This window comes from Lodderomyces elongisporus, chromosome 1 (assembly GCF_030384665.1).
Source record: "Lodderomyces elongisporus chromosome 1, complete sequence".
Lineage (NCBI taxonomy): Eukaryota > Fungi > Ascomycota > Pichiomycetes > Serinales > Debaryomycetaceae > Lodderomyces > Lodderomyces elongisporus.
In genome coordinates this window covers 1,973,832-2,001,623 of record NC_083673.1, presented here as the reverse complement: position 1 = coordinate 2,001,623, position 27,792 = coordinate 1,973,832, and the positions used below count along the sequence as shown (strand labels likewise).

The window sequence follows — 27,792 nt, the reverse complement described above, 5'->3', positions numbered from 1 at the left end:
TATTGTTTTGAATCACTTTATTGCCATACTTCTTCTTCGATAAATTAATTTATATAAGACCACATATTTGGAATATACATACATCGACAGCACCACCATTATTACTACCACTAACAACACACAACACACAACACACAACACACAACACACAACACACAACAACAATAATAGTAATAATAATATCCAGACATCCTTATCTGATCACTAAATATTGATATATATATTAACTACAGTCACATATATATATATATATACATCCAAAGACTCTAATTAGGAAAAAAGAAACAAAAAGAAAAGAATAAAGATAAATTTGTTATTATTGAATTCAAAATATGGATCTTTTAAAGGACGCTGCGAAAAATTTGAACTTGTATGAAGTCAAAGCTTATGTTCGGAAGGCACAAAATGGTATGTAACAATTATTCTGTTATCTATACGAGACAAGTTTGTCCAATTTTAAAATTTTCAATGGAAGAAAAGAAACTAAATGAATGAATACTAACAGTCAATCCTCGCCCTCTTTTATTTAGTTGCTATGAATTTAACTGAGATTGAGTCGAAAGTCCGTGAAGCTACCAATAATGAGCCATGGGGTGCACCAACTACTTTGATGGCACAGATTGCTTCTGCAACCTACAATTATAGGGAAAGAGAAGAGATTGTTGCGTTTATTTTCCGTAGATTCACAGAGAAGGCTGCTAATGAGTGGAGACAGGTGTACAAGTCCTTGCAACTTTTGGACTATTTGATTAAGAATGGAAGTGAACGACTTATTGACGACGTTAGATCCAACATTTCCTTGATTCAAATGTTGAAATCTTTCCATTATATTGATTCAAAGGGCAGAGATCAAGGAATTAATGTCCGGAATAGAACAAAAAATTTGGTGGCTTTGTTGAACGACGATGCACAAATTAGGGCAGAGCGTAAAAAAGCAAGAGCAAATGCCAAAAAATTTGGCGGTGTATCTTCAGCTGCTTTTGGCGGAGCTCCTTCAAGAGGCACTGCATTTGGCGGCAGTTCTTCAAGTTTTAATGATGTTGATGACGAGGAATTTCTGAGCAGGGTTTACGGAGATGGTGGTGTCTATGGAGAAAGATACGACGATCCAGCGTCTGCCTACAATAATGGTGTTACTGGGGGTGATCAATTCGAAGAGTATGATGTTCAACCGACGCCACGTGCAGCAGCTGCAAAAGCAACTACTGGGGCCTCAAGAGTCAATGCTAGAGCTGCGAAGGCTGCGAAATCCAAACCACAACCAAAAGAGCCTCAAAATGATTTACTTGGTGACTTGCTAGCTTTTGACGATGCACCAACAGCAAATAATAAAGCACAAAAACAGGAGATTAAAAACAGAGATAATGGTAATGAGGAGCAGGACGACGATGATGATAACGACGATGATGACGACTTTGACGATTTTCAAGCTGCTCCATCACAACCACAGAAACCAGCGACCTTGTCGAACAATTTGTCCAGTTTATACAGACCGCAACAGACGCAACAACCCTCATTTACTCAATCTACTCAAGTCTTTACATCAAGTTCAGTCTCGACCCCAACAAACACTTTCGCGTCATCATCATCAATTTCTACTGGACCTGCTAAAACAAGTGGAAATAATGATGCTTTTTCCTCCTTGTTCGTATCGGCAAAGTCAAAATCGAGTGACCCAAAAACTCTGAATAAAAAACCAGCAACAAGAAATGCTCAATCTTTGTCTCAAAGTACTTCAAAAGGCAATGACAATTTAGATGATGATTTTTTTGGGGCAAGCAACAGCTCAGCACGGGAGAGCAGCAACGATGGTAATAATTATAGTAGCAACTCAAACGGAGGTGGAGGAGAAATAGATTTGCTCAGCTTTTAAATAGGACAATGACCTTATTGAACCTTTCAACTCTTCGTTATGGATGAACTAAATAATCATGCATCTCTCTGTACTTTAAATAGACTATTTCAAATATTGTTTTTGTTGAGGAAAAAAAAAAAAAAAAAAAAGAAAAAAGTTGAAATTTTTATTCATCTTGTAGCAAATATGTACATTTTCCCAATCAACAACGTGCTTGTGAAGGGGGGAGGCGGAGAGAAGCGTTTATGTTTCAGGGTATTCGCGGCATTTAAATCCGGTTCCGAATGAACAGAGAGAGAAAAAAATGGAAAAATGGAAAAATGGAAAAATGAAGAAAATTAGAGAACTACAAGAAAATATCATGGCGCACACACCCCGTAAAAAGAGCATATTTGATTAATCCTTGTGGTAAAAAATTAATCCTACAAGCAATCGACCTGCTTTGTTTTTTTAAAAAAAAAATACCATATTGATTTTATCATATCCATCAACAATGTTCAGAACTCCATTAATCAAATTGGTAACTCCTGTCTCTACAAGGACTTTTGCCACCACACCAAGAGTTTTGGGAACCAAAGTTTTCTTCAAAACATCGATTGATGGCGAAGTCCAACCACCAATTAAATTCGAACTTTACGATGATGTTGTCCCCAAGACTGCAGAGAACTTCAAGGTCTTGGCAACTGGTGAAAAAGGTGTCGGATATGCTGGCTCTATCTTTCACAGAGTTATCCCTCAATTCATGTTGCAAGGTGGTGATTTCGAAACCGGAAAGGGATATGGTGGTTACTCTCCAATTTACGGTAAGAAATTCGCCGACGAGAACTTTACAAAGAAGCACGATAGACCAGGTTTGTTGTCCATGGCCAATGCTGGACCAAACACCAATGGATCGCAATTCTTTATCACCACCGTCTCTACTCCTTGGTTAGATGGTGCTCATGTTGTTTTTGGTGAAGTTATTGAAGGATACGACGTTGTTAAAAAAATTGAGAGCTATGGTACTCAAAGTGGTGCCACCACTGCCAGAATTGTTATTGAAGAATCTGGTGTCGAAGATGAGAGTAAATAGAGTAACAAATTAAATTCCAAGAAAGAAAACAAAAATTTAGTTAGCTTCCTTTGGTGTTTAATCTGATTGAATAAATAATGATATGAAATTCGATTATTTCTTTCCTTTTTTTTTCTTTCTTTTTTTTTTTGGTTTGCTTTTTTTGGTTCGATTTGTACATTTGTTTGTTCTTGCTTGTCTTTTACCATTCTTCTTCTTTTCTATTCTTTACCATGTGTATTCAAAAGCCTCATTATCTACACACATATAATTCGTTTAACTCAATACTTGAAAATTGGATCCTCGTTGACTTTGATCAAGTCTTGAGGTTGCTTCTTCTTCAATTGGGCCAATTTGTCATAATCTCCAGCCAAGATTCTTGCAATGACCAAATCGTCTCTGTCCCTGATTTCTCTTTCTGATTTATCCTTATTGCTCAAGAATTCTTTAGCCTTTTCAGTATCTCCGTGGAAGAACTCTTCCATAGCTCTCAATCTCAATTCCTTCTCTGCCCATTCTGGACCATCAACTTCTCTAGCCTTTGTTTGCTGGGTGTATTTGACATAAAGCACATATGCAAAAATAGGTAAAACAATGTAAAAGTAAGGAATCTCCCAACCCTCAGCCTTTGGTGTTTCTCTAATAATCTTCCATTTCAATGCTCCTGTCTGTTCATCCTTGTATGGAATCTTATCAATAATCTTTCCTGCATCCTTGGTGACAAATTGAAAATGTGCCAAGTCCTGTGAGTTGTCTTCAAACAATTTCAATTGGTCTTTTGGAATACCTGGTAAAATGAAGTTCCACTCGGAGTGGTTTCTTTTATAGTACATGTTTTGCAACTCAGCTATTGTCTTGAACTCCTCATCTGAGGGCACACGTGGTGTTCCATCTGGGTTGGCATAGATCCTTGTCACTGAAGGCAATGAGTCCAACTTTTGACGAATTTGTTGTTCTAAGCTGTAGTTGAATTTGCCTGGCTTGTACTTGAAGAAATTTGCAAGTGGTAATTTAAATGTGAATTTCATGATGCGACAATGAAGATGGATATTAAAGACAGCTGCAAAGAATGCTACTGTTACTGTTGTCGTTCTTGGTGCTTGTGGTGGCGGTGGTGGTGCTTGTGGTGATGGTAGTAATGGTGGTCCTGATGTTACTATTACTGCTAATGCTGCCACTGCTGATGCTGCTGCTGCTACTACTACTACTACTACTACTACTAAAATTAGCGGTAGTGGCCTTGGTGATGGAAGGGTATGAAATGTGAAAAGATGGAAGCTGTATCGACTTTAAGATTTCAAATTAACAAAACCTTTGAATCTAATCTTTGTAATCAAAGTTTTGTTAGTTGTGTGCCTCAAAGGTCTACGCTGAAATATTGATGTATATATATGTATGTGTGTGTATATATATATATATATATATAAAAGTTGTGCTCCAACTTTCACGAATGGAATACATTTTGTCTTATTTTCGATGAAATTTTATTGGTTAAGTGAACACTACCCTACCCAATACACACGAATGTATTGAGAGAAAGAAGTAAAGAGAGCACTTGCTTTTGTTTTTTTGCGCGCACGTTACAAGAGCTTTGATTGTACAGATGTATTAAAAGAATACAAAATGAAAAAATAAAAAAATAAAAAAAATGATGAAGAAGCAGAAGAAGCAGAAGAAGTAGAAGAAGTAGAAGAAGAAGAAAAAGAAAGCAAGACATATAATGAACACCAATTTATCAAAAAAAAATAAAAATAAAAAAAAACTACTTTACATACTTGTTATCCCATCATGGCTGTCTTTTCGTACTTCCAAACGTCGAAAACCCCATCATCTGATTCATCTCAGTATCAGCGGTAGTGCTACAATTTACACGAGCAAGCTCTTCTTCCCTTTGTAGCCTTTCTCTTCGTTGATGCTTTCGAAGTATCCTCTTTTCTGAAAGCCTTAGCCTTTTCTTCTCTTCAAACTCCCTTCTTCGTTTGACTCTTTCGGCAAATGGGGCTTTATTTGGTACATCTTTTGACTTTGCAACAACACTCTGCTGTATCAACTTCTCCATGGTCGCTACCACTTCGTTTAATGTAGCTCGTCGTACTCCGCTATCAAGCATTTCTTGATGCAGCTTCAGAATAGCACTTTCTCCATCGCCATTTTCATCTCCAATTGTATTATTATTTTCCCCTGCCTGCTTCAGTATCACTTTACTAGCATGCTGCGGTGAGTTAAAATGATCGATCAATGCCAAGTTATCCCGAAAGGAGAGGTCACAAATTGGACAAAAGAATCCAAATCGTTTCCTTGACCCAAACACCGATAACTCTGCTTTGTCTGGATTGATTAAGTTGTACGTCTTCACGGCATTCAAAGATGTCTTGAGCAACTCGTCTCTGTGTTTGACATAAGCTTGAGATGAATCATCACGCAATTTAAATTCTACCTCGTCATCATCGTTACCCCGTTTGCGCTTCTTATCTCGAGCCTCTTGTGCGTAAAGTTCGATGTTCCACTTCTTTCTTCCGTATTGATCAATTGTAGTTTTTTCTTGGCCGTTCATGTCTTAGTGATATGTTGGTGTCGAAATGGGTTTAAGCTAAGTTGTTTGTTTTGTTGTTGTTGTTGTTGTTGTTGTTTTTTCTCCGTTTTTTTTATATATTTTTTTTTTGGTAAATTGCAACATTGTGTGGTCTACGAAGCTTTGTATAGTTTTCCGAGGCTTATTTTAAAACCACAATGCTACGCGCAACATCAAGTATATTATTAAACTTGCAACTTTACATAATTGATTTTTCTTTTAATTTTTATATGTTTTTTTTTTCTGGTTGGATAGTAATCATGTGAACAGGATTACCTGGAACAAATAAATTAAAGCAAGATTTAAATGGGAAACAAAGATATTGTAGGTTTGATTTCAAAACCAAAAGATAGGGGCATGGAGAAACATTCCTGCGAAAGCAAAAAGGATAACAGAAATGGAGATTTTGTTAAACTGTTATCTACGACAGCAGCACTGCCGAAGAATATATTGAATGCATTGAATGCAAGTATAGCATGCCCAAATTTTGAGAGTCGTTGGAAAACAGTTGGCACCCACCTTATCAAAAATGTGCCTGCAAATCGCACAAGCTCAATCCTGAGAGTTAAAGTGGCTGCATTTGATCTAGATGGAACATTAATTACTACGAAATCAGGTGCAAAATACTCCAAGGGGCCTCAAGATTGGAAATGGTGGGGAAACTCTTCAACTTTGGTTCCTGAAAAATTGGCATCACTATATAAAGATGGCTATATAATTGCAGTCTTTACCAATCAAGGTGCAGTTGTTGTCAATGGTCCAGCTAAATCATATAACAATTTCAAATTGAAGTTGGGGCTTATTCAAGATGACTTAAAGAAACAGTATCAAGTAAGCGAGTTGTATGTTTTTGCATCTCCAAAAAAGCCCGCAAAGACACCAACTTCCAGTGATGAACAGCACAAATCGACAAGAAAGCCCGAAATTGGAATGTGGAAGGCTTTTGAAAACGATTTAGCTATGGATGGCAAAACCATTGACTTGCAGAATAGTTTTTTCATTGGAGATGCAGCTGGGAGACTCGAGGATTTCCTGGATAGCGATTTAAATTTTGCAAAAAACGCTGGTTTAGAATTTAAAACCCCTGAAGAGTTTTTTGTTTGTTCTACTTAGAAACCATGACAATAGAGTACAAATTGTGAGAAGTTTTTAAACTTAAGCGGTATCTAAAACATTTTCAGGTTTACTTCTTTTCTTGTTTTCTTGTTTTCTTCTTGTTGTTGTTGTTGTTGTTGTTGTTGTTGTTTATTATTATTATTATTTTGATTATTATTTGGCAGCAGAAATGAAGACGCAATTCATCATTCTTTATTTATATACATTACTCGTTAAATATTATTATGTACAATTTTCGGATAAACAAGTTTGGATACCCAAATGTTGGATATCTTGATTATTTTCAGATATGGTCCTGCTTAAAGGTCTTCAAGTATAATCTCCTCGAATTTCTCATCCATGATGTCAAACTTGGAAACCATTGTTTGCGCTTTATTTACAGAGTCGAAATACCCCTCGACGTTTCGAATGTTTCTAACCTTTTCTTCTGGTAATTGCTGAGGCAACTCGTTTAGCATGTCGTAATGCATAATCAAACACTTTGAGATATCACCAATGTCATTTTCAAACTTGATAGCTTCTCCCGTAGTTTGAGGATAATTCTTGATAATGTAGTTTGTATCAAAGGTACCTTCTCTCGTATTAATGAGCAAGTTTATGTGTTGCTTTATGATTGCGGTAATCAACCCCGGAGGGTATGGCTTTTTCATTGCATCCAAGTCATTTAGTAAAGCAGAATACTTGGCTCCTTCGTCTCCCTTCTCTTCGAGTACTAATTTCGCAGGGTCAATAACAACATTTTTCCTGTTTGGATCTGACTTGGCCAAAGATTGTTCAATCTTCTCAATTTGCTCATTGTTATAAATGTAAGGAATCACGTAAAATTTATACTTTGAGTTTTGATCGGAGTGAATCAATTTGTGTCTTCTCTTTATACCTGTTTGCTTCTCGTACTCTTGGAATTCACGTTCGGTCATAGACTGCATAGGTTTCTTTTTGTCTACTTTACTGGAAACAAAAAATATAGCAGCCCAAGATAAGGCAATCATGTATAAGATGTACCTGATACGTGGCTCCTTTTTCGCTTTTTGTAAATCTTTATGCACAATAACATACTGGCGCTGACTATTGAATAAATAAGGCTGAACCAATTTAGCACGAGGAGAATGCAAAAAGGTCTCACGCCTAACTAGCTGTTGACCAATCCGTTGAAATCTAAACATATTCTATTCAAATTTAAATTTGGACTCTTTCAATTTGTTTTATATGGAACTGTAATAGATTTAGCTTCGTTTTTTTCTTTTTTGATTTTTTATTTTCTGAAAGATTAAACTAGTTTTGATTGTTTGTAAAATATGTTGTATACCATTGGTTCTGTGGTATTTGAAATCCTTGTCCTAAGAATTTATGCTCTCACCTTTTTTTTACTTTAACAGTGTATTTTCTTCTCTTCTTGTGTCCTCTTTGTTTTTGTTTTTTTTTTCCATTCTCTTCTGAATTTTAGATGTACCTCCTCACAAGACGTAAAGTCTTTAAAAAAACCTCAATTTTTTTTTTTTGTTTCAAGTAGTTCTTCGCCAATAGAGAGGGAAAAAAAAAAAGGAAAAGAAAAGGAAAGGTATTAGTAAATCTGTCTCCTGCGACAAGAGTACTTATCAAAACCATAGCAAAAGTCACACATACCCACCCACTCACATATATATATATATATATATATTTCATCTAACATCAACCCTTTAATTACATTCTGTACTTTCTGCTACTTATCCCATCGCTTTTTCAATATGACTGTTGCTACAAAAACATCTTCATTGATCACTCTATCACACTTTTGTGCACACATAAAGAACTGTCTCAACAATGCGCTAGCCAAGACAGCTGTTCCTTACAATAGAACCAACTTGCAAGCAGCATTACAATTATATAACCAAGGGTTTATCTCCGGTATTCAAAGAGGGTCCACTTTTGGGCCTGATCAGGTGGAAACAGAAGTTACACATGAAAATATCAGTTCTAGGAGGATATGGATTGATCTTAAATATAGACAAAACCAGTCTGTGATAAATCAGATGAAGATGGTCTCGGTGCCAAGCAAAAAAGTTGAGTTGAGTGCTGAAGACGTAAGGAACTTGGCTGCTGGTGTCAAGGTGAGGAGAGTGGATCCAATCCAACCAGCAGAGTGTTTATTTATTGAAAATGAAGGTCAATTATACGAGTTGAAAGATGCCGCAAAGAAAGGATTGGGTGGGAAGGCATTGTTCCGCATAAGGTAGAGCAGAGAGGCATAAATCGAAGCATTAACGTCTAACAAAGAGTTTTTACCCATATAGTCCTGTAAATATTATCAGACTAGATTGAGTTTGTTTTTTGTTTTGTCTTCTTCTTCTTCTTCTTCTTCTACTTTTTCAACTATGATTTGTAACTGATGAAACATAAATTATAGTACTATTTGCGTTGTGTGGTTGCTCCAATCCCTCATATCAACTTGCCAGCCTTTCCAAACCATTAATTTCTCTCTAAAATCTTCAGTGGAAGGGAACTTGCTGAGACTCTGTTGAGAAGTTGAAGCATAATCATTGGTGGTAAATGTTTGTGTGGCAGTCTTGATAGTTCCACTATAGACTGAGTTTTCAGCGCTAGGATGTGGTTGCGATTGTTCAAAGGAAGTGTTTGTTGTGGATGTAGAATTGGTGGGGTTAATGGCGTTGGCTCTTGCTGACTTTACAGAAGCTTTCAATTGCTCATTTTCAATTTCTAAATCACTAATTTTATCGTTTAGCTCCATTTTATTCAACTTGAGATGTTTAATTTCATCTTTCAAGGAAAGTATTAATTTCTTTTGATCTTCAACTGTCTTTTTCAAATCCTTTACAATCTCACTCTCAGGAATTTTGGGCTCCTCTCTAGATTTTTTCAGGGACAATGTTTCTTTAATAGCTTTCGATTCGTGAACTTCAGTGTTAGAATCATTTTGTGGGGATTCGTGTATTGTTGAGTTAATGATCTCATTCTTGATCTTTTCTGCTTTAATCACATCTGGGTGAGTTTGATTTTCCTTGTTTTGTTCCAAGCCCTTGATTTCTGATCCTGTTTTTTTATCGCTGTCTGTGTCCTTGACTGATTCTTCCAGCACAACAACCTCATTCTTTTCCTCTTCCTTCACCTCTTCCGTCTTTTCTTCCTTTTCCTCTTTCTTCACCTCTTCCGTCTTTTCTTCCTTTTCCTCTTCCGTCTTTTCTTCCTTCTTCTCTTCCTTCTTCTCTTCCTTCTCCTTCTCCTTCTCCTTCTCCTTCTTTATCTCTTCTTGGAGTAAAGAAGATTCTTCCTGGTTGTCCAGGACATTTTCGGGTTTTGTATCTAAACCGGTTACTGTCGTGGTAGTTGAAGACTCAATTGGTGTGTTTTCTTTTGTCTCCAGCTGATCCCCACTAAGAATCTCATCTCCTGTAACTACGGCTTCTGTTTCTCCCGCTTCTCCTGCGTCATTGGTTTCTTCTCCTTTCTTAGCTTTCTTCTTCTTCTCCTTCTTCTTTTTCTTTTTCATCTCTTCAAATTTTTTTCTTGCAGCTTCAAGTCTCTGCTCTTTTGTCAACTCTTCATTATCTGCTGAAAGATCTCTAGCCTGTTCTTCCTTATCTGACATTGCAATTATGGGGCACTGGTGGTGGATGGGAGTGCAATAGTAGAGACAGTCTTAGTTTTTGACACTCTTAAAACCAACTTGTTGGGTACACCAAACTATTGAACACAAAAATAAGGGTGTGACGGCCAAAAAAATAAAATTAGAATAAAAAAATAAAAAAAATTAAATTAAAATTAAAATAAAATAAAATAAATTAAAATTAAAATAAAATAAAATAAAAAAGAAAGATCTCCATCAATGAAAGACCACAAATATAGGAAAAAGATTGGTAATGAAATCTTCATCATTTGCCAATGTCGTTCTGGATGGCCCACTGCAAGACATCCATTCTTCATCGGACAGAAGCAATCACGGTACGAGTCATCATCATAGGAATAATGAACTAGTTGAATTACAAAACATCAAAAGAGAAGGTGACGATATAGATATATCAGTGGCACAGTATGAAGTTGATGACGGTCAAGATAACGTTAATGAAGTTAAAAGTGAAAATGTCGACAATCCTTTGACCAGCGAGACATACGGGATAGCATCCCAGAATAATCAAAACACTGAACTCCGCCGTCGTCGTCAAAGTACTGGACATTTTTCTCATCGTGCAGTAGAGGACACCACTACTTCAGCAATGTACGGAAGTGAACTTAATCCAAATACGATACCTGACGGCGGTAAGCAAGCCAACTTAGTGTTGTTTGGTTCGTTTATGGGGCTCATTGCTGATTTTGGAATTCCCAATTCCTTGGGTGCCATTGAGTCGTACGTTTCTACCAATCAACTTCGAGGTGTTTCCAAAGCAGATATAGGTTGGGTTTTTTCTCTTCATCTATGTGTAATGTACCTTGGAGGAGTTTTTTTTGGTGAAGTATTCGACCGATATGGAGCGAGGAAGCCCTTGATAGCAGGAACAATATTGATGTGTGCCGGATTATTTTGTACTGCTGAATGCCAGGAGTTGTATCAGTTTATATTAAGTTTTGCCATATTGACTGCATTGGGTACATCTTTAGCTATGAGTCCGCTTATAGGAGTATTGAGTCATTGGTTTTTGAAAAAGAGGGCTTTGGCATCTCTGATTGCTACAATTGGTGGATTATTAGGTGCAAGTTGCTTTTCTATAATGTTGCAACAGTTGTATGACAAAATTGGATTCAAAAATGCCATAAGAGTATTGGCGTGTATTTGTTTTGGCTGTATGCTTGTTTCAATCTGTTTGGTGAAGGAAAGAAGAGGTATGATGGGGCAAGAGGGAGTACAGGCAGAAGAAGAGGGTGGAATGGATGGGCGAGGGGGTGATTTCGAAATGGGAAGTTTGTCTGCATTGAGAAACACAACAGAAGATGTAGATCGTGAAGGAATAGTAGCTGATCAAGTAGAAGAGGAAGAAGGAGAGGAAGGAGAAGAAGGAGAGGAAGAGCACGGGGGAGATGTAGTAGAATTAGAATCAGGGGAACAAAACGAGCGGAAGAAGACAAAGGGTGGAGATAAAGATGCTCAAGAACCTGTATGGAGCAAAGTTGGTCATTTCTTTAAGGAGACTTTGGATGTATCGATATGGAAAGCAAAGAGGTTTATTTTACTCACGCTTGCTGTTTTTCTCGCGGAAGTTGTTTCGATGACCACATTAACATACTTGGGATCCTATGCATTGGTGCATGATGTTGATGAAAGGTCTTCCTACTTGTTGTTAACTATCATTAATGTATGTGGCATACCATCGAGACTTTTGTCTGGTATGATTGCTGATAAGTATGGCAGGTTCAATGTGATGATTGTGACTTCGATCCTTACTACAATTTTTATATTTGCATTGTGGTATCCAGCACAGCATGTGACCTTACTTTATGTGTTTGGTATATTTTTTGGTATCTCGACGTCGGCTGTGCTTGCACTCATCCCAGCATGTGCGGGACAGATTTGTTCTCTGGAACAATTTGGGAAAGTGTATGGTAACATTTACTTTTTTCTTGGGTGGTTGACATTATTGGGAATGTATTTTGCCTCATTGATAATAGGCAATGGCTCGAAAAGTAATTATAGTGCATTTGTGTTGTTTGAAGGTGGGCTAAGTACCATGTCTATAATTATGTGGGTATTTGCGAGATCAACATCTGTTGGTTGGCGCTGGAGCAAATTTTAGCCATTCAAAGATACGGAACGAAGAAAAAGAAGAAGAAAAAGAGTTGTAATACAAAAGGAATAGAGAATTGAAGCCCATCGTGAACAGGCATTAGATTTTGGAGTTTGTTATTATTAATGATTCTATGACAGTTATGAGATGTGATGTTTTTTGTTTTTTGGTATTTTTAGTTTTCTTTTAGGTTTTTTTTTTAAAAAAAATTTCCATTTTGCCGTGGCTATTTGTATTTGATAAAACTGTAGTAGTTATCAAGGTTTAGTGTCTAACTAACATTCTCTACTCAAAAATAAGGTCGTGTGATGATGGTGATCCTTTGCAATGTTTAGTTCCAAATATTTGCTCTGCTACTTTTTTCGTAAAAGGTTTTATTGATAATGCACGTGTTGCAACAATGCCGGAAATGTAACCACCAAGGTATGTGACAATGTAAGGTGAAATAAATGACAAAGACACTGCGAAAAAAATAAAGTGGAACGGCTACGAAAACTTCAGTGCTGATGGTGTTAATTTGAACAAAGCAAAAAGCTATACTTTACTTTTTCAAACAATACGTATTTGCATCAATGGAAAAACCTATCAAAATCCACACGTTTTCAATAACTGAGCACAAGCTTAGAAAGCATCCCGTAGTGGAGAACTCACCAGGTTTGTCTACAATTAATTTAGAGAAATTAAAATAGTCTAGAGAGTTTTTGGTTTAAAACATTTAGTTTCATTCATTCTAATTTTTTTTTTTTTTTCTCCTTTTCTAACATCTTCAATGGGGTGTACACATATTGGTATTTTACAATGTAAAAATATATTATCGGCTTTGACACTTTTATTAATAGTTCCATTGATTCTACTTTTCATAATCAATAGGCTCATAATGACCTTACGGCAAACTTAATCAAACCGCCCCCCCCCCCCCCCAATCTTCTTCATTCCTCTTTTCCTTCGCCTTATCCCCATCCCTCAAAAGAAAAGAAAGAAAAAAAGAAAGAAACAAACAAACAACAGAGCGATTTTGCCGTTCAATAGACAAGCGAGTGGAATACAATGGTCACGATTATGGTTATGGTTACCTCTTTCTTTGGTTTCATTAGCTAATATGAAGTGCAAGTTCGGTATAGATGAATAGGCTCTATAAAATTTCATTGTTTGTTTAAATTGATGTTTTTTTTCTTACACACAATTCAATAGCGTATCACGTGACTTTATTGTATTTTAATTTTTTTTTAATTCATGAAAAAAAGAAAAAAAAATCCAATACTTGAATGATTACGTAATCTTCCTACTAAGAAAAAAGACAAAAAAAAAACAAAAAATGATTTTGGACTTTTGAATGGTTTGATGGATAACCAACAAGGTACTTGGATGTCTGTCTGTCTGTGTGTTTTTTTTTTTAATTTTTGCCAGGTCTATTGTTCCCATTCAACCAAATCTTTTCCCATTTCCCACTTCCCACTTCTCCAATTTTTTTTTTGGCTTCTTTTACTTTTTAGCTTTTTAGCTTGTGCTTTTGCTTTTGCTTTTGCTTTTCAGCCATCGAGCTTTAATATAATTCAAACCATTTGTGCTTTCTATTCCTTAATTTGAAAAAAAAAAAAAGGAAGAAACGAACAGGCAAAAAAAAAAGAAAAAAATTTTGACTTTGAAGTGTCTAAGAAAGTTATACCAGGCTCTTTGGACTTCGTTGTATTTCCTTCATATTGATTGAATCAGTATACATTGCATCATAACCACTATAGTTGTGTATATATATCCAAAAAAAAAAAAAATTAGAAAGAAACAAAGGAAAAAGAAGAGGATTGTGAATAAATTGATTTAACCAATTAATTTAACTAAATTAATTTAACTAACCAAAATAATTTAACCAAAGTTGAAGTGCAAAATTCCCACCCTATTAGCATCTACATCATTACCATAACTATAAATCCTACCCAGTTTGACTAACTCGTTTGTCGATATACAAATATAAAAAGGGTCTTTGGTTCCTAGTCTTGGCATACAAAACAAAATAATTTGTATTTTTTTCTTTGTCTTCTTTTTATTTTTTTTCAACTTTCAACCAAAAACAAAAATAGAAAAGAAGATTCCCAAAAACTTCAGAACTTGCCAAGTGAAGAACAGAAAAGCTTATAACATATTCTATCTCGGCCACTTTTTTTTGTGCATACTTTATTCAAATTCATACACGAGATCTAATAAGCAACAACAGCGATATCGTTAGATAGACGGAAACAGAAGAGAACAAGAAGAGAAGGAGAAAACGACGAAAACGAAAATTCCAAAAAAAAAGGAAAAAAAAAAAAAAGAATATCTTTGAACAATGACCCAATATAGCAATTTATCCAATCTTTTTGAATATCTCAACAAAAGAGATGAATGTCCAACTACAAACGACTATGATGGTAAGGACTTTGGAGCACGCATTTCATCCATTTTTGTCATCATGGCCACCTCGGCAATTGGAACCTTGTTTCCTATTTTATCTTCGAAATATTCGTTTATAAGGCTTCCTCCATGGTGCTTTTTCGGTGCAAAGTACTTTGGATCAGGTGTTATTGTTGCTACTGCCTTCATTCATTTATTGGAACCGGCTTCCGACGCTTTGGGCGATGAATGTCTCACAGGAGTGATTACCGAGTATCCGTGGGCGTTTGGTATTTGTCTAATGACCTTGTTTGTCCTTTTCTTTTTTGAGTTGGTTGCGTACCAAATGATTGATAGAAAAATAGCCTCCTTATCTACCGACCAAGAAGAAGGACAGGAGGGTGGATATGGTGGACACACACATTCTCATTTCGGTGACGAAGCATTATATGTGAAAAAAGATGTCGCCGAAAAAAAGCTTTCACAAAGCGACGAGGAAGAAGATGATGTAGAAGAAGAAGGAGACGAATATGACGCTGCCGAAAGAAAGCATGCTAAATCAGAAACAAACCCATACCCAAAACACTTCCAACATGCTCATGAGCATCAGGATCCAGAATTAATGGGTACTCCAGTAAACGATCAAAGCAAGGAACAATACTATGGACAATTGCTCAATGTGTTTGTCTTGGAATTTGGTGTCATCTTTCACTCTGTGTTTATTGGTTTATCGCTCGCAGTAGCGGGTGATGAGTTTAAGTCATTGTACATTGTTCTTGTATTCCATCAAATGTTTGAAGGTTTAGGTTTAGGTACAAGAATCGCCACAACAAACTGGGGCAAAAGAAGATGGACTCCTTATCTATTGGCAATAGCATATACTCTATGCACCCCAATTGCTATTGCTATAGGTTTGGGAGTAAGACATTCATATCCACCTGGATCGAGAAGATCATTAATTACAAATGGTGTATTTGATTCGATCTCGGCAGGAATATTGGTCTATACAGGTATCGTTGAGTTAATGGCCCATGAATTCCTATACAGTGGAGAATTCAAGGGACCTCTGGGGTTCAAGAGAATGCTCATTGCTTATTTCATAATGTGCTGGGGTGCCGGACTTATGGCATTGTTGGGTAAGTGGGCTTAAAGACATCACTTACTCCTGAAGATGTTATCTGAACTGCCATCTATTAGGGCATCTGCTTCCCACCGCAATTTATTTTTACTTCATAATTCCATTTATAGACTTTATACTTTGATATGATTAGATTTATATATCTATGTGTGTGCATGTATCCTTGTGTAATACCCATTCTTTTGTACCCAATGTGTTTAAACAAAAAGTGCTATGCCATATTGAAAAATTAAAAGAAATCGTTTTAAATAGCCACGGTTAACCTGTAAAAACGATTATAAATTATTACATTTGGAAGATCCCCAATTCGTTGGAACTAATTGTTCTGAATCAAAAAAAGAAAAAAAAGAAAAAAAAAACTAATCAAATAAAAGCTTATTGGAGAGCAAGTACACTATCGGTCAAATGTTAAATTGACTGATATTCACAATAACGTATTAGGTTATATTATATATAGAAAAAAATTTAACCAAATATAAGAACCGAATATAATTAACCAAAAAAAAGAAACCGAAAAGTATTAATACAGATTCACCACGTGAGACCAACAACAACTAACCGAACGCTTTTAATACATGAAACGAATAATTTCTATCAAACGAGCGCCGAATTGGGTCATAAAGTCAAGAACTCGATTGAACTAAATGAATATTGCCAGTATAGCAAATACGACTGCTAATAGCGATGGAAGTTGTTTCGATGATAAACCAGCATACTCAGAAGTAATATTTGGGATAGTGGAACCTCCACGTGTGCTACTACTCAAATAACTCTTTGGTGGGGCGTTCGAAGAACGCTGCTTTGTCATAGTCTTCACGTCATCATCGGACTGTAAAACAACTCCAGACTTCGTTATAGTAACACCGTGCTCATCCGTAGTGACACAAACCGTAGTGTAAATTGTTGTCTTGGCTTTTCTCGAAGGCTCAAATGTGGTCATGGTTTTCAACGAATCTCCTGATTGAGTGACAATACCTGATTCTGTAACAACAATAAAATCATCATTAGTTCTCGTCCATGTTTTGGTAAATTCAGTAGTAATGATCGTGGGACGTGGGAATGTCGAAATAGTCGATAAAAGCTCGTTGGATTGTGTCACTATACCGGAGTCTGTCTCCTCAGATCCATCCTCATTGGTCTTGGTCCACGTGACCGTGTAAACCCTCGTCGTAACCTTTAATGTCTTCTCTATCGTACATTCCGTAGTATATTCAGTCGAATACTCTGTCTTCGTTTTCACCGTATCCTCTGTTGCACACTCAGTTGACTCCCCTGACGTACTTACCGTCTTGTCTTCAATCGTACTTTCAGTAGGCTCTTCCGTAAAATCTTCGGTCGTACTTTCTGCTGTGTCCTCTTTCGTGCATTCGATTGTCTCTTCAGTAAAATCCTCAATCGTACTTTCAGTCAGCTCCTCAGTAGAGTCTTCAATCGTACTTTCAGTAGGCTCTTCCGTAAAATCTTCGGTCGTACTTTCTGCTGTGCCTTCGGTCGTGCATTCGATTGTCTCTTCAGTAAAATCTTCAATTGTACTTTCAGTCGGCTCCTCAGTAGAGTCTTCAATTGTACTTTCGATTGTCTCTTCAGTAAAATCCTCAATCGTACTTTCAGTCGGCTCTTCCGTAAAATCTTCGGTCGTACTTTCTGCTGTGCCTTCGGTCGTGAATTTGGTTGTCTCTTCAGTAAAATCTTCAATTGTACTTTCAGTCGGCTCCTCAGTAGAGTCTTCAATTGTACTTTCGATTGTCTCTTCAGTAAAATCCTCAATCGAACTTTCAGTCGGCTCTTCCGTAAAATCTTCGGTCGTACTTTCTGCTGTGTCTTCGGTCGTGTCTTCGGTCGTGCATTCGGTTGTCTCTTCAGTAAAATCTTCAATTGTACTTTCAGTCGGCTCCTCAGTAGAGTCTTCAATTGTACTTTCGATTGTCTCTTCAGTAAAATCCTCAATCGAACTTTCTATTGTATCGTCAATCGAGCTATCGGTGGACGCTTGGGTCAAATCTTCGCTTGAACTGTCGTTGGTTTCCTCTGTCAAAAACTCGCTTGAATACTCAATCGAATCTACAATTGAGGATTCGATAGAATACAAAACTGAGTAGCTACTTAAATTTTCATTACGGGGAAACGTAGTCACAGTGGAAAGAGACTCATCTGACTGTGTAACAATACCAGAGTCTGTCTCTTCGGAACCATCCTCGTTAGTCTTGGTCCATGTCGTTGTGTACATAGTCGTATGTGGACGTGGGAATGTGGTGATTGTCTTGAGGTCCTCATCTGACTGCGTAACAATACCAGAGTCTGTCTCTTCCGAGCCATCCTCGTTAGTCTTGGTCCATGTCGTTGTGTACATAGTCGTATGTGGACGTGGGAACGTAGTCACAGTAGAAAGAGACTCATCCGACTGCGTAACAATACCTGAGTCTGTCTCTTCCGAGCCATCCTCGTTAGTCTTGGTCCATGTCGTTGTGTACATAGTCGTATGTGGACGTGGGAACGTAGTCACAGTAGAAAGAGACTCGTCTGATTGTGTAACAATACCTGAGTCTGTCTCTTCCGAGCCATCCTCGTTAGTCTTGGTCCATGTCGTTGTGTACATAGTCGTATGTGGACGTGGGAACGTAGTCACAGTGGAAAGAGACTCATCTGACTGTGTAACAATACCTGAGTCTGTCTCTTCCGAGCCATCCTCGTTAGTCTTGGTCCATGTCGTTGTGTACATAGTCGTATGTGGACGTGGGAACGTAGTCACAGTAGAAAGAGACTCATCCGACTGCGTAACAATACCTGAGTCTGTCTCTTCCGAGCCATCCTCGTTAGTCTTGGTCCATGTAGTTGTGTACATAGTCGTATGTGGACGTGGGAACGTAGTCACAGTAGAAAGAGACTCATCCGACTGCGTAACAATACCTGAGTCTGTCTCTTCCGAGCCATCCTCGTTAGTCTTGGTCCATGTTGTTGTGTACATAGTCGTATGTGGACGTGGGAACGTAGTCACAGTGGAAAGAGACTCATCTGACTGTGTAACAATACCTGAGTCTGTCTCTTCCGAGCCATCCTCGTTAGTCTTGGTCCATGTCGTTGTGTACATAGTCGTATGTGGACGTGGGAACGTAGTCACAGTGGAAAGAGACTCATCTGATTGTGTAACAATACCAGAGTCTGTCTCTTCCGAGCCATCCTCGTTAGTCTTGGTCCATGTCGTTGTGTACATAGTCGTATGTGGACGTGGGAACGTAGTCACAGTAGAAAGAGACTCGTCTGATTGTGTAACAATACCTGAGTCTGTCTCTTCCGAGCCATCCTCGTTAGTCTTGGTCCATGTCGTTGTGTACATAGTCGTATGTGGACGTGGGAACGTAGTCACAGTAGAAAGAGACTCATCTGACTGTGTAACAATACCAGAGTCTGTCTCTTCCGAGCCATCCTCGTTAGTCTTGGTCCATGTCGTTGTGTACATAGTCGTATGTGGACGTGGGAATGTGGTGATTGTCTTGAGGTCCTCATCTGACTGCATAACAATACCAGAGTCTGTCTCTTCCGAGCCATCCTCGTTAGTCTTGGTCCATGTCGTTGTGTACATAGTCGTATGTGGACGTGGGAATGTGGTGATTGTCTTGAGGTCCTCATCTGACTGCGTAACAATACCAGAGTCTGTCTCTTCCGAGCCATCCTCGTTAGTCTTGGTCCATGTCGTTGTGTACATAGTCGTATGTGGACGTGGGAACGTAGTCACAGTAGAAAGAGACTCATCCGACTGCGTAACAATACCTGAGTCTGTCTCTTCCGAGCCATCCTCGTTAGTCTTGGTCCATGTCGTTGTGTACATAGTCGTATGTGGACGTGGGAACGTAGTCACAGTAGAAAGAGACTCGTCTGATTGTGTAACAATACCTGAGTCTGTCTCTTCCGAGCCATCCTCGTTAGTCTTGGTCCATGTCGTTGTGTACATAGTCGTATGTGGACGTGGGAACGTAGTCACAGTAGAAAGAGACTCATCCGACTGCGTAACAATACCTGAGTCTGTCTCTTCCGAGCCATCCTCGTTAGTCTTGGTCCATGTAGTTGTGTACATAGTCGTATGTGGACGTGGGAACGTAGTCACAGTAGAAAGAGACTCATCCGACTGCGTAACAATACCTGAGTCTGTCTCTTCCGAGCCATCCTCGTTAGTCTTGGTCCATGTTGTTGTGTACATAGTCGTATGTGGACGTGGGAACGTAGTCACAGTGGAAAGAGACTCATCTGACTGTGTAACAATACCTGAGTCTGTCTCTTCCGAGCCATCCTCGTTAGTCTTGGTCCATGTAGTTGTGTACATAGTCGTATGTGGACGTGGGAACGTAGTCACAGTAGAAAGAGACTCATCTGATTGTGTAACAATACCTGAGTCTGTCTCTTCCGAGCCATCCTCGTTAGTCTTGGTCCATGTAGTTGTGTACATAGTCGTATGTGGACGTGGGAATGTAGTCACAGTAGAAAGAGACTCATCTGATTGTGTAACAATACCAGAGTCTGTCTCTTCCGAGCCATCCTCGTTAGTCTTGGTCCATGTCGTTGTGTACATAGTCGTATGTGGACGTGGGAATGTGGTGATTGTCTTGAGGTCCTCATCTGACTGCGTAACAATACCAGAGTCTGTCTCTTCCGAGCCATCCTCGTTAGTCTTGGTCCATGTCGTTGTGTACATAGTCGTATGTGGACGTGGGAATGTAGTCACAGTGGAAAGAGACTCATCTGATTGCGTAACAATACCTGAGTCTGTCTCTTCCGAGCCATCCTCGTTAGTCTTGGTCCATGTAGTTGTGTACATAGTCGTATGTGGACGTGGGAACGTAGTCACAGTGGAAAGAGACTCATCCGACTGCGTAACAATACCTGAGTCTGTCTCTTCCGAGCCATCCTCGTTAGTCTTGGTCCATGTCGTTGTGTACATAGTCTTATGTGGACGTGGGAATGTAGTCACAGTGGAAAGAGACTCATCCGACTGCGTAACAATACCAGAGTCTGTCTCTTCCGAGCCATCCTCGTTAGTCTTGGTCCATGTCGTTGTGTACATAGTCGTATGTGGACGTGGGAACGTAGTCACAGTAGAAAGAGACTCATCCGACTGCGTAACAATACCTGAGTCTGTCTCTTCGGAACCATCCTCGTTAGTCTTGGTCCATGTCGTTGTGTACATAGTCGTATGTGGACGTGGGAACGTAGTCACAGTAGAAAGAGACTCATCCGACTGCGTAACAATACCTGAGTCTGTCTCTTCCGAGCCATCCTCGTTAGTCTTGGTCCATGTCGTTGTGTACATAGTCGTATGTGGACGTGGGAATGTAGTCACAGTGGAAAGAGACTCATCCGACTGCGTAACAATACCAGAGTCTGTCTCTTCCGAGCCATCCTCGTTAGTCTTGGTCCATGTAGTTGTGTACATAGTCGTATGTGGACGTGGGAACGTAGTCACAGTGGAAAGAGACTCATCCGACTGCGTAACAATACCTGAGTCTGTCTCTTCCGAGCCATCCTCGTTAGTCTTGGTCCATGTCGTTGTGTACATAGTCGTATGTGGACGTGGGAACGTAGTCACAGTAGAAAGAGACTCATCCGACTGCGTAACAATACCTGAGTCTGTCTCTTCCGAGCCATCCTCGTTAGTCTTGGTCCATGTCGTTGTGTACATAGTCGTATGTGGACGTGGGAATGTGGTGATTGTCTTGAGGTCCTCATCTGACTGCGTAACAATACCAGAGTCTGTCTCTTCCGAGCCATCCTCGTTAGTCTTGGTCCATGTCGTTGTGTACATAGTCGTATGTGGACGTGGGAATGTAGTCACAGTGGAAAGAGACTCATCTGATTGCGTAACAATACCTGAGTCTGTCTCTTCCGAGCCATCCTCGTTAGTCTTGGTCCATGTAGTTGTGTACATAGTCGTATGTGGACGTGGGAACGTAGTCACAGTGGAAAGAGACTCATCCGACTGCGTAACAATACCTGAGTCTGTCTCTTCCGAGCCATCCTCGTTAGTCTTGGTCCATGTCGTTGTGTACATAGTCGTATGTGGACGTGGGAACGTAGTCACAGTAGAAAGAGACTCATCCGACTGCGTAACAATACCTGAGTCTGTCTCTTCAGAACCATCCTCGTTAGTCTTGGTCCATGTAGTTGTGTACATAGTCGTATGTGGACGTGGGAACGTAGTCACAGTAGAAAGAGACTCATCCGACTGCGTAACAATACCAGAGTCTGTCTCTTCCGAGCCATCCTCGTTAGTCTTGGTCCATGTCGTTGTGTACATAGTCTTATGTGGACGTGGGAATGTAGTCACAGTGGAAAGAGACTCATCCGACTGCGTAACAATACCAGAGTCTGTCTCTTCCGAGCCATCCTCGTTAGTCTTGGTCCATGTCGTTGTGTACATAGTCGTATGTGGACGTGGGAACGTAGTCACAGTAGAAAGAGACTCATCCGACTGCGTAACAATACCTGAGTCTGTCTCTTCGGAACCATCCTCGTTAGTCTTGGTCCATGTCGTTGTGTACATAGTCGTATGTGGACGTGGGAACGTAGTCACAGTAGAAAGAGACTCATCCGACTGCGTAACAATACCTGAGTCTGTCTCTTCCGAGCCATCCTCGTTAGTCTTGGTCCATGTCGTTGTGTACATAGTCGTATGTGGACGTGGGAACGTAGTCACAGTAGAAAGAGACTCATCCGACTGCGTAACAATACCTGAGTCTGTCTCTTCCGAGCCATCCTCGTTAGTCTTGGTCCATGTAGTTGTGTACATAGTCGTATGTGGACGTGGGAACGTAGTCACAGTAGAAAGAGACTCATCCGACTGCGTAACAATACCTGAGTCTGTCTCTTCAGAACCATCCTCGTTAGTCTTGGTCCATGTCGTTGTGTACATAGTCGTATGTGGACGTGGGAACGTAGTCACAGTAGAAAGAGACTCATCTGATTGTGTAACAATACCTGAGTCTGTCTCTTCCGAGCCATCCTCGTTAGTCTTGGTCCATGTAGTTGTGTACATAGTCGTATGTGGACGTGGGAATGTAGTCACAGTAGAAAGAGACTCATCTGATTGTGTAACAATACCAGAGTCTGTCTCTTCCGAGCCATCCTCGTTAGTCTTGGTCCATGTCGTTGTGTACATAGTCGTATGTGGACGTGGGAATGTAGTCACAGTAGAAAGAGACTCATCTGATTGTGTAACAATACCAGAGTCTGTCTCTTCAGAACCATCCTCGTTAGTCTTGGTCCATGTCGTTGTGTACATAGTCGTATGTGGACGTGGGAATGTGGTGATTGTCTTGAGGTCCTCATCTGACTGCGTAACAATACCAGAGTCTGTCTCTTCCGAGCCATCCTCGTTAGTCTTGGTCCATGTCGTTGTGTACATAGTCGTATGTGGACGTGGGAATGTAGTCACAGTGGAAAGAGACTCATCTGATTGCGTAACAATACCTGAGTCTGTCTCTTCCGAGCCATCCTCGTTAGTCTTGGTCCATGTAGTTGTGTACATAGTCGTATGTGGACGTGGGAACGTAGTCACAGTGGAAAGAGACTCATCCGACTGCGTAACAATACCTGAGTCTGTCTCTTCCGAGCCATCCTCGTTAGTCTTGGTCCATGTCGTTGTGTACATAGTCGTATGTGGACGTGGGAACGTAGTCACAGTAGAAAGAGACTCATCCGACTGCGTAACAATACCTGAGTCTGTCTCTTCCGAACCATCCTCGTTAGTCTTGGTCCATGTAGTTGTGTACATAGTCGTATGTGGACGTGGGAACGTAGTCACAGTGGAAAGAGACTCATCTGACTGTGTAACAATACCTGAGTCTGTCTCTTCCGAGCCATCCTCGTTAGTCTTGGTCCATGTAGTTGTGTACATAGTCGTATGTGGACGTGGGAACGTAGTCACAGTGGAAAGAGACTCATCCGACTGCGTAACAATACCTGAGTCTGTCTCTTCCGAGCCATCCTCGTTAGTCTTGGTCCATGTCGTTGTGTACATAGTCGTATGTGGACGTGGGAACGTAGTCACAGTAGAAAGAGACTCATCCGACTGCGTAACAATACCTGAGTCTGTCTCTTCCGAACCATCCTCGTTAGTCTTGGTCCATGTAGTTGTGTACATAGTCGTATGTGGACGTGGGAACGTAGTCACAGTGGAAAGAGACTCATCTGACTGTGTAACAATACCTGAGTCTGTCTCTTCCGAGCCATCCTCGTTAGTCTTGGTCCATGTAGTTGTGTACATAGTCGTATGTGGACGTGGGAACGTAGTCACAGTAGAAAGAGACTCATCCGACTGCGTAACAATACCTGAGTCTGTCTCTTCCGAGCCATCCTCGTTAGTCTTGGTCCATGTAGTTGTGTACATAGTCGTATGTGGACGTGGGAACGTAGTCACAGTAGAAAGAGACTCATCCGACTGCGTAACAATACCTGAGTCTGTCTCTTCCGAGCCATCCTCGTTAGTCTTGGTCCATGTCGTTGTGTACATAGTCGTATGTGGACGTGGGAACGTAGTCACAGTGGAAAGAGACTCATCTGACTGTGTAACAATACCTGAGTCTGTCTCTTCCGAGCCATCCTCGTTAGTCTTGGTCCATGTCGTTGTGTACATAGTCGTATGTGGACGTGGGAACGTAGTCACAGTGGAAAGAGACTCATCTGACTGTGTAACAATACCTGAGTCTGTCTCTTCCGAGCCATCCTCGTTAGTCTTGGTCCATGTCGTTGTGTACATAGTCGTATGTGGACGTGGGAATGTGGTGATTGTCTTGAGGTCCTCATCTGACTGCGTAACAATACCTGAGTCTGTCTCTTCCGAGCCATCCTCGTTAGTCTTGGTCCATGTCGTTGTGTACATAGTCGTATGTGGACGTGGGAACGTAGTCACAGTAGAAAGAGACTCATCCGACTGCGTAACAATACCTGAGTCTGTCTCTTCCGAGCCATCCTCGTTAGTCTTGGTCCATGTCGTTGTGTACATAGTCGTATGTGGACGTGGGAACGTAGTCACAGTAGAAAGAGACTCGTCTGATTGTGTAACAATACCTGAGTCTGTCTCTTCCGAGCCATCCTCGTTAGTCTTGGTCCATGTCGTTGTGTACATAGTCGTATGTGGACGTGGGAACGTAGTCACAGTAGAAAGAGACTCGTCTGATTGTGTAACAATACCAGAGTCTGTCTCTTCCGAGCCATCCTCGTTAGTCTTGGTCCATGTCGTTGTGTACATAGTCGTATGTGGACGTGGGAACGTAGTCACAGTGGAAAGAGACTCGTCTGATTGTGTAACAATACCTGAGTCTGTCTCTTCCGAGCCATCCTCGTTAGTCTTGGTCCATGTAGTTGTGTACATAGTCGTATGTGGACGTGGGAACGTAGTCACAGTAGAAAGAGACTCATCTGATTGTGTAACAATACCTGAGTCTGTCTCTTCCGAGCCATCCTCGTTAGTCTTGGTCCATGTAGTTGTGTACATAGTCGTATGTGGACGTGGGAATGTAGTCACAGTAGAAAGAGACTCATCCGACTGCGTAACAATACCTGAGTCTGTCTCTTCAGAACCATCCTCGTTAGTCTTGGTCCATGTTGTTGTGTACATAGTCGTATGTGGACGTGGGAACGTAGTCACAGTGGAAAGAGACTCATCCGACTGCGTAACAATACCTGAGTCTGTCTCTTCCGAGCCATCCTCGTTAGTCTTGGTCCATGTAGTTGTGTACATAGTCGTATGTGGACGTGGGAACGTAGTCACAGTAGAAAGAGACTCATCTGATTGTGTAACAATACCTGAGTCTGTCTCTTCCGAGCCATCCTCGTTAGTCTTGGTCCATGTCGTTGTGTACATAGTCGTATGTGGACGTGGGAACGTAGTCACAGTAGAAAGAGACTCATCCGACTGCGTAACAATACCTGAGTCTGTCTCTTCCGAGCCATCCTCGTTAGTCTTGGTCCATGTAGTTGTGTACATAGTCGTATGTGGACGTGGGAACGTAGTCACAGTAGAAAGAGACTCATCCGACTGCGTAACAATACCTGAGTCTGTCTCTTCCGAGCCATCCTCGTTAGTCTTGGTCCATGTCGTTGTGTACATAGTCGTATGTGGACGTGGGAACGTAGTCACAGTAGAAAGAGACTCATCCGACTGCGTAACAATACCAGAGTCTGTCTCTTCCGAGCCATCCTCGTTAGTCTTGGTCCATGTCGTTGTGTACATAGTGGTAAATGGAGGTGGAAAAGTTGTGAGAGTGACTGTTGATATTCCGTCTTCAGAAACTACACCTGATTCAGTCACTTTGGATTCATAGGAATTAGTTCTAGTCCATGTCGTGGTATATACAGTAGTTGTACATAGGTCGCGATCCGGTTGTAATTCTATGATGGAAGCTGTTTCTCCTGGGATGGCAGTATATGTTTTATAATATACTTGCGCACCACAATATGGTTTTCTAAAAGTCTCAGTGGGAACTGGGACATTTACTACTACCGTTTTTGTTTTATCTTCACCAGTAACAAAATTTTGCGTAGTTATTAATGTTGTTGAATCCGTGTGGGTACTGGTGATCACTTCAACCACATACCCATTGTTAATATCGATATTTTCGGTCGTACCGGGTGTCCATCCAACCCTATAGGAGTTCTCATAGGTGCCACCGCCAAGACATTGGTATGAGTTTCTCCAGGAACCAATTATTGTTTCATCCGATTCGAGGTGAACCCTCAAATCAAACATCGGTCTATATTTAGAGGGAACATTGGTGTAAGATATTACAAGCGACGAAGACGAACAACTTATTTTAAAATCAAATGGTTCAACACTGGTTGGTATGTACCAATCATTGAATTGTTCGGCTAATGCTGTGCGAATTTTGTTACAGTCGATTGGGGTATTAACATTAGACACTCCTAGTGTACCACTAGCATACCCGTTTGGACATACTCCAGCTACCACCCTCACGTCAAACTCCTGTAGCTGTGCACTATATTGACCATATATCAAAATTTTATCGTTGGAAGCGCCGATAGGGATATAGTTGTTACCTGCTTCGAAATTCACAGTTTGAATGAGCGGTCTTCCACCATCACTCCAAACAAGTTCATTGTCACCAGCTTTGAAAACCTTTGCCCTCTGGAGGTCTGCGGGTTCAGAAGTAGAGCCAATATTAAAGGAAATAGGCAAGTCGATTTGACCTTCAACAAAAGTATTTTCTTTAACGTTAGAGGTTACCACACATTGCATTTGCGAGTACGAAACCAACCATTCTCCGGACACCAAAGTACATTTTGCATAACTGATACCTCCAACGGCCAAGTCCACTCCCGCTTGATTGGTTACAAACTTGTACACGTTGGGCATGTTCAATACAAATGTATCTCCTGGCTTCACATCAGCACCGCTGATTGCCCATGATAGCGTTGCACGGTAAAATGATGCATGTGGGGCTCTGTATGGGTGGTTTCTTGCATTGTTGAAAACTATGCTGTCGAAACTTGTAAAAATATTGCTCACTTGAGCTGCATTTACAATTGTAAAAAGCGTTACAAAATGTAATAGTAGTATTAGTTGTTGTTGTAGCATCAGTACCACATGAATATGATAGTTCTGGCAAAACCCTGTATTACCAACCACTCATTTTACATTCAGCAAATGTTTTGACATTTATATAGAACATTCAAAGTAGTTATCGAAAAGTCTGCTGACTTGAAAAAAATATGTATAGATCAAGAAAGAAGGACCATAATGATGTAGGGCATCAAGACGTGAGTATCAGCAAGATATAATTATCTTTTTTTTCTTCAAAAACCCAAAACCCAAAACCCAAAATTAAAAATTAAAAAATTGAAAAATTAAAAAATTTAAAACTGAAAATGGAAGAAGTAACAATGTTCTCCAGGGTTTGCTTGTATACATTTATCAAGATGAGCAGACTTGTAGTTTCCCCTATGATGGCCTCATTATTAGAGGGGTGACGGACCCAA

At 40.0% G+C, this 27,792-nt stretch overlaps 11 protein-coding genes across 11 annotated transcripts; 6 read left to right on the top strand and 5 right to left on the bottom strand. All coding sequences in view use genetic code 12, as the record gives it.

The window, feature by feature from the left end:
• Window positions 1-332: 332 nt before the first annotated feature.
• ENT3 (Epsin-3, clathrin recruitment and traffic between the Golgi and endosome) lies at window positions 333-1,873 on the top strand (the record flags this gene model as incomplete). The annotated part of the gene is made up of 2 exons (XM_061119182.1): window positions 333-408; window positions 531-1,873. The coding sequence occupies 2 exons, from the start codon at window positions 333-335 to the stop codon at window positions 1,871-1,873; spliced, it is 1,419 nt and encodes a 472-aa protein (XP_060975165.1).
• A 475-nt stretch (window positions 1,874-2,348) lies between these two features.
• CPR3 (peptidylprolyl isomerase C) lies at window positions 2,349-2,927 on the top strand (the record flags this gene model as incomplete). The annotated part of the gene is made up of 1 exon (XM_001528176.1): window positions 2,349-2,927. One exon carries the CDS (start codon window positions 2,349-2,351, stop codon window positions 2,925-2,927), a length of 579 nt encoding a protein of 192 aa, XP_001528226.1.
• Window positions 2,928-3,187: 260 nt separating this feature from the next.
• Window positions 3,188-3,934, bottom strand: PVL30_000717 (uncharacterized protein; the record flags this gene model as incomplete). Its single annotated transcript, XM_001528175.1, has 1 exon — window positions 3,188-3,934. One exon carries the CDS (start codon window positions 3,932-3,934, stop codon window positions 3,188-3,190), a length of 747 nt encoding a protein of 248 aa, XP_001528225.1.
• A 758-nt stretch (window positions 3,935-4,692) lies between these two features.
• SNU23 (U4/U6.U5 snRNP associated protein) lies at window positions 4,693-5,460 on the bottom strand (the record flags this gene model as incomplete). The annotated part of the gene is made up of 1 exon (XM_001528174.2): window positions 4,693-5,460. One exon carries the CDS (start codon window positions 5,458-5,460, stop codon window positions 4,693-4,695), a length of 768 nt encoding a protein of 255 aa, XP_001528224.2.
• A 324-nt stretch (window positions 5,461-5,784) lies between these two features.
• pnk1 (DNA kinase/phosphatase Pnk1) lies at window positions 5,785-6,591 on the top strand (the record flags this gene model as incomplete). Its single annotated transcript, XM_001528173.2, has 1 exon — window positions 5,785-6,591. One exon carries the CDS (start codon window positions 5,785-5,787, stop codon window positions 6,589-6,591), a length of 807 nt encoding a protein of 268 aa, XP_001528223.2.
• Window positions 6,592-6,893: 302 nt separating this feature from the next.
• On the bottom strand, window positions 6,894-7,757 carry AIM36 (Altered inheritance of mitochondria protein 36, mitochondrial; the record flags this gene model as incomplete). Its single annotated transcript, XM_001528172.2, has 1 exon — window positions 6,894-7,757. One exon carries the CDS (start codon window positions 7,755-7,757, stop codon window positions 6,894-6,896), a length of 864 nt encoding a protein of 287 aa, XP_001528222.2.
• A 561-nt stretch (window positions 7,758-8,318) lies between these two features.
• On the top strand, window positions 8,319-8,807 carry PVL30_000713 (uncharacterized protein; the record flags this gene model as incomplete). The annotated part of the gene is made up of 1 exon (XM_001528171.2): window positions 8,319-8,807. The coding sequence occupies one exon, from the start codon at window positions 8,319-8,321 to the stop codon at window positions 8,805-8,807; it is 489 nt and encodes a 162-aa protein (XP_001528221.1).
• Window positions 8,808-8,971: 164 nt separating this feature from the next.
• Window positions 8,972-10,177, bottom strand: PVL30_000712 (uncharacterized protein; the record flags this gene model as incomplete). Its single annotated transcript, XM_061119181.1, has 1 exon — window positions 8,972-10,177. The coding sequence occupies one exon, from the start codon at window positions 10,175-10,177 to the stop codon at window positions 8,972-8,974; it is 1,206 nt and encodes a 401-aa protein (XP_060975164.1).
• Window positions 10,178-10,448: 271 nt separating this feature from the next.
• On the top strand, window positions 10,449-12,314 carry PVL30_000711 (uncharacterized protein; the record flags this gene model as incomplete). The annotated part of the gene is made up of 1 exon (XM_001528170.2): window positions 10,449-12,314. One exon carries the CDS (start codon window positions 10,449-10,451, stop codon window positions 12,312-12,314), a length of 1,866 nt encoding a protein of 621 aa, XP_001528220.2.
• Window positions 12,315-14,625: 2,311 nt separating this feature from the next.
• ZRT2 (low-affinity Zn(2+) transporter zrt2) lies at window positions 14,626-15,819 on the top strand (the record flags this gene model as incomplete). Its single annotated transcript, XM_001528168.1, has 1 exon — window positions 14,626-15,819. The coding sequence occupies one exon, from the start codon at window positions 14,626-14,628 to the stop codon at window positions 15,817-15,819; it is 1,194 nt and encodes a 397-aa protein (XP_001528218.2).
• A 628-nt stretch (window positions 15,820-16,447) lies between these two features.
• On the bottom strand, window positions 16,448-27,446 carry PVL30_000709 (uncharacterized protein; the record flags this gene model as incomplete). Its single annotated transcript, XM_061119180.1, has 2 exons — window positions 16,448-27,327; window positions 27,443-27,446. 2 exons carry the CDS (start codon window positions 27,444-27,446, stop codon window positions 16,448-16,450), a joined length of 10,884 nt encoding a protein of 3,627 aa, XP_060975163.1.
• Window positions 27,447-27,792: the final 346 nt, after the last annotated feature.